This window comes from Pinus tabuliformis, chromosome 2_1 (genome assembly GCF_031772625.1).
Source record: "Pinus tabuliformis cultivar Carrire ecotype Pingquan chromosome 2_1, CPIR1, whole genome shotgun sequence".
Lineage (NCBI taxonomy): Eukaryota > Viridiplantae > Streptophyta > Pinopsida > Pinales > Pinaceae > Pinus > Pinus tabuliformis.
The window spans coordinates 160,534,589-160,545,514 of record NC_142299.1 but is presented as its reverse complement, the minus strand read 5'-3'; the positions used below and the strand labels follow the sequence as shown (position 1 = coordinate 160,545,514).

Genomic DNA, 10,926 nt, shown 5'->3' with positions numbered 1-10,926 from the left:
ATTAAGCTGAATAAAGCCACAGATGAAGCTGCACTAGAAAAATGGGAAGTTAAGAATGTCAAAGCCTTAGCTCTTATTAAATCTTCTGTGAATGATGAAATGTATGTCCATATAGAAAATGCTACAGATGCATGGTCTACTTTGAAAACTTTTAAAGACCTCTTTGATACTCAGCCTAAATCAAAGAAATTTGATTTACAATTAAAATTGTTACAACAAAAATTGACTAAAGGAGGTGATGTACTTGAATATATCTCAAGACTTAAGAATATTAGGCATTAAATCATTAATGTTGGTTTTCCAACACTAGATGATAGTTTTATGGTAACAATTGTAATTGTTGGACTTCCTTCTTCTGACACGCATTTTTTGGAGACTCTACAATTAATTGGGAAATTAGAGAAACTAAAGTTTGATGAGCTCTGTGAAATGTTGACTCAACATGATAAAACCTTTGGGAAGAAGAAGAAAGTTGGTGAACGTGTTTTTCTCACAGAGGCGAGCACTAGTAAATCATAAGCAGACAGTTCTCAAGGCAGAGGCTATCAGAATCAAGAAGCACAAAGTCGAGGTCAAAGCCAAAGCAAAGGAAACAACTTTAACAGAGGCAACAGTTCAGGAAGGAGTAACTTTCAAGGTAGAGGAAACAACCAAGGAAGAGAAATTTTCAAGGAAATAATAATCAAGGCAGAGGACAATCTCAAAATAGACATCAAAGCAGAGGTAGAGGACAATCTTCAGGAAGAAGAAGAGACTTAAGTCAAATTGTGTGTCAAAGATGTAACAAAGTTGGCCATTATGTTGAATATTGTCGAGCATCTCTTAATAAAATTCCCAAGTTTTAGCAACATTCAGTGCAATTTGCAAATGATCAAGATGATGATAACTCAGAATATGTTTTTACTTCCTCACTGGTATCACAACTTTCATCCCATCTTAGAAGTGATTATGAAGATGCCTGGATCTTGGATTCTGGGGTAACTCAGCACATGACTTGTCGACGTGATTTTTTTTGGAATTTTCAAGATTGCCAACTTGATTCCATTTTTCTTGCTAATGATACAAAACATACTCCTTATGGAAAAGGAGGAGTTAAAGTTTTTCTCCCTGGCATTCGAGAAAAAATGATTTCCAATGTATGGTATGTACCAACTTTTAAGAAAAAGTTTCTTTCTTTAGTCACGATTCGACAAGCAGGACATCAGGTGATTATGGAAGATGGTCTAGTCAAGATTAATTCAGTCAAACATAACTTGAAAACTGTCATGAAAGGTTATGAAGATGGGAAACTGTTACGGATGAAAGGGACAACTATTCCAAGGCATTATGATTTTGCAGGGGCAGTTAATACAGGTATTTCACTTGTAAGACTATGGCATGTAAGATATGGACATTTAAATTTTGAGAGTCTTTCTCAATTGTAGAAACAAGGAATGGTTAAAGGACTTCCCACTTTCAAAAGGGAAAATGAAAAATGTGAAGCTTGCATTTCTGGCAAACAAAGACGATAAAGTTCTCCAACAAGTTCATGGCGTGCAAACAGGTAGCTACAACTAATTCACAATGATGTTTGTGGACCACTACAAACTTCCTTTGGTGGTTGCAAATATTTCTTACTATTCATTGATGGTTTCAGTAGAATGACTTGGGTTTACTTCTGGAAGAACAAGTCAGAGGCATTTTAGAAGCTTAAAATTTTTTGCCAACTTGTTGAAAATGAAGTCAAAGAAAATATAGGTACTCTTAGAACAGATAATGGGGGAGAGTTCACTTCAAATGAATTCAAAACTTATTGCAGAGAAAATGGTATAAGACGACATCTTACTAATGTTTACACTCCACGGAAAAATGGAGTAGTTTAAAGAATGAATCGCACCTTGTTAGGAATGGCGAGACCCATGTTAACCTTCAAGAGGTTAAGTCCATCATATCAGGAAGAAGCAATACATACAGCTGTCTACTTAAGAAACAGATCTCCAACTGCTTCTTTAGACGGAATCACACCTTATGAAGCTTGGTTTGGTTTCAAACCTCGAGTTAAACGTCTTAAAGTTTTTGGATCAGTATGTTATGCCTTAGTTCCGAAAGAAAAATGAACTAAGCTTGACTCAAGAAGTTTAAAATGCACAATTATTGTCTATTCCGATGGGAAGAAAGGGTATCATCTTTTGACCAATGGAAAATTCATTGTGAGCAAGGATGTCATTTTTTATGAAACTGAGAGTAAGAGTGCTAAAGAAATTGAAAATCTTCTTCACAAGTTAGAAACTAAGGGAAGTAAAAGAAATGGGAAAATGCAAAGTCAACCAACTTCACCAAATTGGTATGAACTTGATTTTCCAGACTCTTCACCTGAACGAAGAACATCAGTTTATATTAATCCTCTTTACAATGATGGAGATTTTACAGAAGCACAAACAAGTGAGCACCAACTACTGAAATGGGCAGTTCAACTTTTGAAAGATGTAAAGCCTGATGAGCATAATAAAATAGGCACCAGAAGGGCACATAGAAGTGAAGGCAATTTTGCCTTGTTAGCAACTGATTTTACTGAACCTTCCACATACAAAGAAGCAGTAAAACATAAAGAATGGCAACAGGCTATGGTTGAAGAATATCAAGCAGTAATTGATAACAACACTTGGAAACTTGTTGATTGTCCATCAAATGTTAAACCCCTCGAATGCAAATGGGTTTACAGAATTAAGTATAATAAAAAAGGAGAACTCGAAAAGTATAAAGCACGACTTGTCGCAAAAGGTTTTGTGCAGTAGGAAGGCATTGATTATGAGGAAAAATTTTCTCCTACAGCTAAATGGAACACCATCCGATTCACACTTGCATTAGCTACTCAGAAAGGATGGAAAGTTCATCAAATGGATGTGAAAAGTGCTTTTCTCAACAGGGATTTACAGGAAGAAGTGTATATGATACAACCACTAGGTTTTGAAATTGAAGGGTAAGAACATAAAGTCTGCAAATTGATCAAGGCTTTATATGGATTAAAACAAACTCCTCGAGCTTGGTATGCAAAGATGGATGAATACCTTAAGAAAGTTGGTTTTCAATGAAGTGAATCTGATGATACTTTGTATGTGCGACAACAGAGGAAATATATGGTAATTATTGTTATGTATGTAGATTATTTGATCATTACAGGCAACCATGATGATCATATTACACAGGTGAAAAAGGAGTTACGTGCAGATTTTAAGATGACAGATTTGGGATTACTTCACTACTATCTTGGAGTTGAAGTCTTCCAACGTCTACATCATATTTTCGTTTCTCAGACTAAGTATGCAACAGAGGTTCTTCAGTGATTTGGCATGCAGGATTGCAAGCCTGTTCTCACCCCCATGGAGCAAAACTTGAAACTTTCAAAATTTGAAGGGAGGAAAGGTGGACAGTACCACTTACAGACAGTTGATTGGCAGCCTGATTTATTTGACAAATACTTGTCCTGATCTATCTTATGTAGTCAGTATTCTTTCATGTTTTATGCAAGAACCATGAGACAGCCACTGGAATGCAGCCAAAAGAGTTCTTTGATATATCCAAGGAACAAATATTTTGGTCTTCTTTTTACAAAGACTAAAATTTTTGTACTTGGTGGATATTCTGATGCCGAGTTTGTTGGGAGTATTGATGATCGAGCATCAACATCAGGTTATTTAATGAACATGGGGTCAGCAGTAGTATCTTGGCGTTTTAAGAAACAAGCTACAATGGCCACTTTTTCCGTAGAAGCAAAGTACATTTCAGCATGGGAAGCAACATGTGAAATTGTTTGGTTGCGCCGAATTTTGTAGGACTTGGGCATTTCTCAGGCAGAAGCTACATCATTATTCATTGATAGCCAGTCAGCCATCAAACTTGCCAAGAACCCAATTTTTCATTCAAAGACAAAGCATGTGGACACCAAGTATCATCATATCAGATCTCTCATTGCCAAAGATGTCCTAAAGCTAGTTTATTGTCCTTCTGAAGATCAGATCTCCGACATTTTCACAAAACCACTTGGCAGAATAAAATTTACTAAGTTGAGGGATGAACTTGGTATCTGTTGTAATGTGTCTTTGGATCATAGGGGGGAATGTTAGATGATTCAAAAAAACAATTTTATCATAGGTTATAAAATTAAAATAAAATAATTATTAATTTAAGATATTAAATTAATAATTATTATTCTAGAATGTTTAATTATTTAGAATTAGTATATTGTTGTAACTAGATATGACTCTCCAAATGTGTCGTATCTTAGGTTCTATTTTAGGAGATTTGTTAGCTAGTTGGTTTGAATAGCATTTATTGTGAATGGACACTTGTTATTTAATAAGTGATCCATAATTAGAGGTAGTTAGAACATGGAGGTTATAAATAGCTCATTGCAAGAGTGTTTGGATGTTCGGGTGTAAACTCTTGCAAATCAAATTATGTAATTATTTTTTTTCGTATTAATAAAATTATGTGTCTGAGGACACTTCTGCCATTATTTTAATGCAAGAACAAAGACCCATTGCTTTAGAAAGTTGTCCAATCAAAGGAAAGTATTTACACTAAGCTATTTATGAGAAAGAAATGTTGGAAATACTACATGCACTTAAGAAATGGTGACCTTACCTAATGGGAAGACACTTCAAGGTAAAAACAGATCATGATAGTCTTAAATACTTTTTGGAACGAAGATTATCTTCAGAAAAGCAACAAAAATGGGTCACAACGATGTTGGACTATGACTCTGAAATCATCTACAAAAAGAGGAAGCAAAATGTTGTGGTAGATGCACTCTCAAGAAAGGATGATGATGTGGAAGCATTTATTTGTGCCATTTCTATTATCCAAACAAATTGGATAAATGAAGCAAGGGATGAATGGAAGAATGACGAGGAAGTGTGGGCACTCATTCAAAAGATACAACAAGATCCCAGTACATCTGATACATTTACTTGGAAAAATGATTCGTTATGGTACAAAGGAATTGCACACCTCTCCCTTAGGAGGGCACTCAGGATTTCTAAAAAACTACCGCAAGGTTAAGAAGGATTTTTTTTTAGGATGGCCTTAAATTAGATATTCAAAAGATTGTGACAGAATGTTTGGTTTCCCAACAAAACAAAGTTGAAACAATTAAGACCCCAGGACTATTACAATCCTTATTGATTTCAAGCCAACGTTGGGAGGAGGTTTCAATAGATTTTATCACAGGTTAACCCAAGTCCGAAGGAAAGAGTGTTATCATGGTGGTAGTTGATAGACTTACCAAGTATGCACACTTTGTGCATTATATCATCCACTTAAATTGAGTACAGTTTCTACTGAATTTATGGAAACAATTCAAAAGCTACATGGAAACCCAAAGATTATTGTAAGCGACAGAGATCCCATTTTCACTGGAAATTTTTGGACATAATTATTTCTTGTCTTGGGACTCAGTTAGCTCATAGCTCATCTTATCATCCTCGATCTGATGGGAAAACTAAGATAGTAAACAAATGTTTGGAAGGATATCTTCGTTGCTTTGTATCTGATAAACAGACACAATGGGTCAAATGGTTGCCTTTGGCTAAATGGTGGTATAACACTTCCTTCCATACTGCAACAAAAACGACCCCATTTATGGCACTTTATGGATATCATCCACCATCCATTACATCATATTTAAGGGAAAATTCTAAGGTTCAAGTAGTGGAAGATCACATCGAGCATCAACAACAAGTTCTCCAACTCTTAAAGGATAACCTTACCTTAGCATAGAATAGAATGAAACAACAGGCAGATCAACATCGCAGTGAAAGAAGTTTTGATGTAGGTGATTGGGTATTCCTACGACTACAACCATATACACAGATGTCCCTCAAGCAAGCTAAGAAGGATAATAAATTATCACCAAAGTATTATGGTTTTTACAAGGTGTTGCAAAAGATAGGTACTATGGCATACAAAATGGAACTTCCTGTAGCTTCCTGAGTGCACCTAGTTTTCCATGTTTCATGCTTAAAGAAGGTTATAGGTGACAAGGTTCCAGTTCAAGCAATATTTACAGAGCTTGATGAGGAAGGAAAGATTATATTGGAACCTGAAGCAATCAAAGAAATAAGAACTCAACAGCTATGAAATCAATCAATTTCATAGTATCTCATTAAGTGGAAGAACTTACCCGTTGAGATTCCACATGGGAGGATGAGAATTTTATACAGAAGCACCCAAAACTACTCAAGCATTGAGGACAACACTTTTATGAAGGAAAGGGACATGTTAGGTCCCTATAATACTAGTGATTCCCCCAATACTGTTGTCATTGTATCCCTTATTATTATTGGTGTGCCCCTATTGTCCCCGTATTATTATTATTGTGCCCCATAGAATCCCACTATTGTTATTTTTGTGCCTTTATATTATTATTGTTAGGTCGGCTTGGTTATATTGTGTCCCCTTAGACTCCTATATATAGAAAGGAGGTTTTGTCATTTGAATCATCCAAGAATTTTTCATTTGTGTAATGTAAAGGAAGTTGTCCCCTCGAAGAGGTTGAATTCTAAGGCATCGATCTATCTTTTTATCTTTTTGTGAGTTGGTTTCCTAATGGAACTTGTCCATTCAGACAATCGAAATCAAGAAGTTGCAGGATGAACTAAAGTAATTACAACATATGAAAGTAGTTGTAGACAATTCACATGCAGCTGAGTTGCAGAGGGAAAAAATTCAAATCGAAGATTTGCAGAAAGAAATCAAAGAATCTTACCTTTGAAACAAACTAGGTTTGGCAAAGTATATTTTATGGGAAGAGATTACTGAATCAGTCAAGGATATCTAGCTTGATCTCAAGATAATCTTTAATCAAAAAGACTTGTTGGATAAAGCACAAGAAGCTATTGAAACTATCTCCAAGGAAATTGAGGACATGCCAAAAGTTGCCACTGAGGTAATCAAGTTTCTGAATTGTAAATATAGCTATGAGCTTGAAGAATTAGGTATAAATGACAGGACATCAACCATACTTGAAGTGAAGAAAAGCATTACAAAGAAAAACTTCATTCCTGAGTTGGAAGGAAAATGCAACAATGTTACTATCATAGTTCAATGATTTTTCAGTAGGATAGAACCCTTGAACTGCAAAGGTTTTCCCTCTATGCTTGTGATAAACGATAAATTAATGCCCATTGAAGATTATATTCAAAAGCTTACAGAGGTAGGTACCAATACAACGTCAGTTTCAAACATAAGAAGCACAACAACACCAAGGCTTGTGTTGAATGCACTTAGAGATGCCTTTTTCATTCTAAATGAAATCAGACATATATTTCCAATAAAACCCACTTTTACTAAATATATAGAAATGGATGAAGTTTACCGAATGGTAACTAAGTTATTTATCCCAGATAAGAAACATTGGGAATAGTTAACTGATTTACTTGACTAAAAAGAGGATCAAACAACATTCAGTGTTTCCAGGAAAAGTCATCAATAATTCAATAGTTTTTAGCTTTTCCAGGAATAGTCATCAACAATTCAACACTTTTCAGATTTTCCAAGAATATTCATCAACAACTCAACACAAAAATAGTGACAGATCGACTATCAGTTTATAATCCTAATTTTGTATTGATCTATTTTTGTAGATTTTTTTAGAGATATTTTCTTAGCTCTAAGATTGTATAAATAACTCCCTTCCATGAGTTATTAAGGTTTTCACCCTTGGAAGAAACATTTGTAAGCATTAAATGTACTTGGATTTTTCTAAATCATTAATACAAAAGCTAATAATTTTGAGTTTTGATTCATACAGTTTTGTGTTCGCTGTAAGTTTTCCAATTTTCATTTATTATGTTCTTTCTTCATATTCTTAAGTTTTACAAAGATAAACAGGTAGGATAGTTGGGCTTCAATTTACTTCTATAAGCTTCTAAAGTGATCACCTTTAAAGAGAATGAATTATATAAATTGTTTGTTTAACTAATTCCCTCTAAATCATAAAATAATCAACATCTTCTGTAATCTTAGGCATATTCCGTTAAACTTTTTGAACAATTTTTGAAGGTTTTCTTACTTATGATTATTTAATTTTCTATTTGAAAATTGTAATAGTCATATCATCTTTCAGTTTCTGCTCTTCACTAAACAAGCTATATCACTATGTGGATTTTAATAGCAACCCTCTGTTTAAATATTAATACTATTCAAAAGGTTAGGCATGGTTGTTTTAAATATGTTTCATACATTGGTCCTCAAAAATTAAAACAAACCCGCCCCCCCCAAAACAAATATCTTACATTCCCTAGCATGATAGATGACCATTATCATCTCAGAGATACAACAGGTACAACTAAACTTTGACATTCCCATATTTGAGGGCCAAATAGATTGAAACGCCATAGATAAATGGTTAAAACTGCGACAAGGATAGTTTTGTTCATGATTTTTCCAACCAGGAAAAGATTACTTTTTCTCTTCTGAAAGCTGCCCATCACGACAAGGAGTGGTGGGAAACCTATTGTGAGCATAAGGAAGAAATTATGACCTCACTGTTTTCAGCCGCTCCCACTTGGAATTCATTCTAGAATGCCATCAAGGAGAATTACTACCCTGTCAAGAGCTATGAGGACAAATACATAAAGTGGATCATGCTGCGGCAGGGAAGGGACCATGATGTGCCAGAGTTTACCAATAATTTTCATACCCTTCGCACAAAGTTGGGTATCAAGGATTCTAAGAAACATTTGTTACTCAAGTATCGCAACTACCTACACAGATACATCGCAAATGAGATGGAGTTCTTGTACATCTTCTCGCTCGGGACAATGTACTGATACGCCATCAAGATCGAGCATAAGTTTAAACAAAAGAAGCGAGACTTTGAATCTGGGAATATGAAGCAAGGGAAAGGTGCCCCCAAACTGCAGAACAAAGGAAAAATCCAAGGTAGGATGGCCCAAGACAACCCACCAAAGCCACAAGAAAAGGAAAACTTCAAAGTAGAAGAAGGACACAGGAAAGTGGTGTAAGTTCCATAAGAGCTCCACTGACAACACAGGTGAGTGTCGAGCCAAGAAATCATTGGTGGCCGAGATGAAGGCTTTAGAATCAAATGCATGTTCGAACTCTAAGTCAGAACCTGATGAGGGTAATGCCAAAGGGAAGCAGATCATTAATGCAGAGCCCAATGCCACTAATGCCACCACAAAGATCTAGAAGGAGGAACCCAAAGATCCGAAGGAGGAGGAGCATCTCTTCCACTCCTAGATGTGGGTAAAGGGTTCCCCGCTATAGTTCACTGTCAACAATAGGAGCTAGAAGAACCTCATTGTAGCAGAGGTTGTGAAGCAGCTGGGCTTACTGACCACAACACACCCACAACCATACACCATTGGGTGGCTTCACCAAGTATAAGATCTTCACGTGATCCAATAGTGTCACCTTCCATACAAAATCAAGCACTTCACAGATGAGGTATTATGTGACATTGCTCCCCTTGATGTTTGTGATGTATTTTTAGGCCAACCATACTTGTGGAAGTGACATGCTATGTATGAGTCAAGGAATCACACTATTATTGTTACCTTGGGAAAGAAGTTGTATAGGACACTGAAGGTAGTACCACCTACCACCATCTCTCTCGTTACTGCAAAACAATGTTGTAAGCTCATTTCCAAAACCAAGATTTTTGTTTTCCTAATGATATATCATCAAGGAAAGAAGAAAATGGTGGCCACGACCTCCAGACAAGGCCCCTCTGCATGACAACAACTGTTATCGGGAAATCTAGTGTCCACTCGGATCTGCTAGTCCCACTAAGATTGGTAGCTATCTTAGAAACAAACAAACTAAAACTACTTTCGTTTCCCTTTATGAGAAGTAGATAAGAGTGGAATGAAGGACACCAACCTCAGTCTTGCGCTTGGTTCCTTACTCGGTTCCTCTCCCTTTTGACAAATCTTTGATGCTTCTCCTTTGTCTACCCAGCTTCGAAGAGCACCTGTGGAATCAAAGCAGCATAATACTATCGAAGAACAGAGATCTACAATCACAAACAATATAGGACCAGATGTATATTGACCACACAAATGCATATACCATCAAACATACAAGAATGTGGAGGAAAACTTGAATAGCTTTATTAATATCAAGAATAAGCAAAGAGGATTACAACCAATAGTTCTAACCCAACGTCACCCTCCAGCATGAAATCCCTTATTTCACCTCATGAAAAGCTTAGATCACCCAACACTATGATATTCCAACAAGAAACCAACAGCACTTCCTTACAAGATACAAAATTCCAGCCACTAGATCTCTAGGATGAGGGATCCATATATAGATGATTGCAGGGGGGTGAGTCATCTTCTAGGATTTGATTAGTGTCCTCTCTCTGATAGTTATTGATTCCACTTGGAGATTTATGATCTCTTACTCATCCCTGGGCGAATTCAGAGAGGCAAGTGTCACAGGAGAAGTTTCTGGAAGATTCCATGATCATCCACATCACAAACTGTCTCTGCCATTTGTCCACTCTCGCCCATCGCACCCCATAGAAGGGATTTTTAGTATGCATCGCACCTCTCGTGTGCATTAGGTGGGATGCATTGCACTTTGACCATGGAGCAGGTGAGATGGTCCAGTTTTGACCAGTTCTGAGTAGTTTTTCATGGAGAAATTTTGGGAGATGATGTAATCAGCTGACCTTGTTCTTTTAGGGTATGGAACAACACTTTTAGGGACTTAGGAGCCCTTGGTTTATGGACATGTTTGATTGGGGTTGCAGTGCCCAAAAATGTCTATAACAACAACAGATGGACAAATTCGTAGAGGAGTATGAGGGCATCCTCACCTCCCCCCAGGGGTGCCTTTGCACTGTCAGGTCAAGCACTCCATCAATCTGAACCAAGGTGCATCGTTTCCCAATGGACCTGTTGGCCAGATAAATCG

At 36.5% G+C, this 10,926-nt stretch overlaps 1 protein-coding gene across 1 annotated transcript in view; it reads left to right on the top strand.

Annotated features, from left to right (window-relative positions):
- Positions 1-1,265: 1,265 nt before the first annotated feature.
- The window catches only part of LOC149199221 (uncharacterized protein At4g15970-like), a 35,387-nt gene continuing 25,726 nt past the window's right edge, over positions 1,266-10,926 (top strand). The window contains exon 1 of the mRNA XM_089400491.1: positions 1,266-1,353. Within this exon, the coding sequence (XP_089256617.1) occupies positions 1,266-1,353 (88 nt within the window). The remainder of the gene's footprint in view (positions 1,354-10,926) is intronic.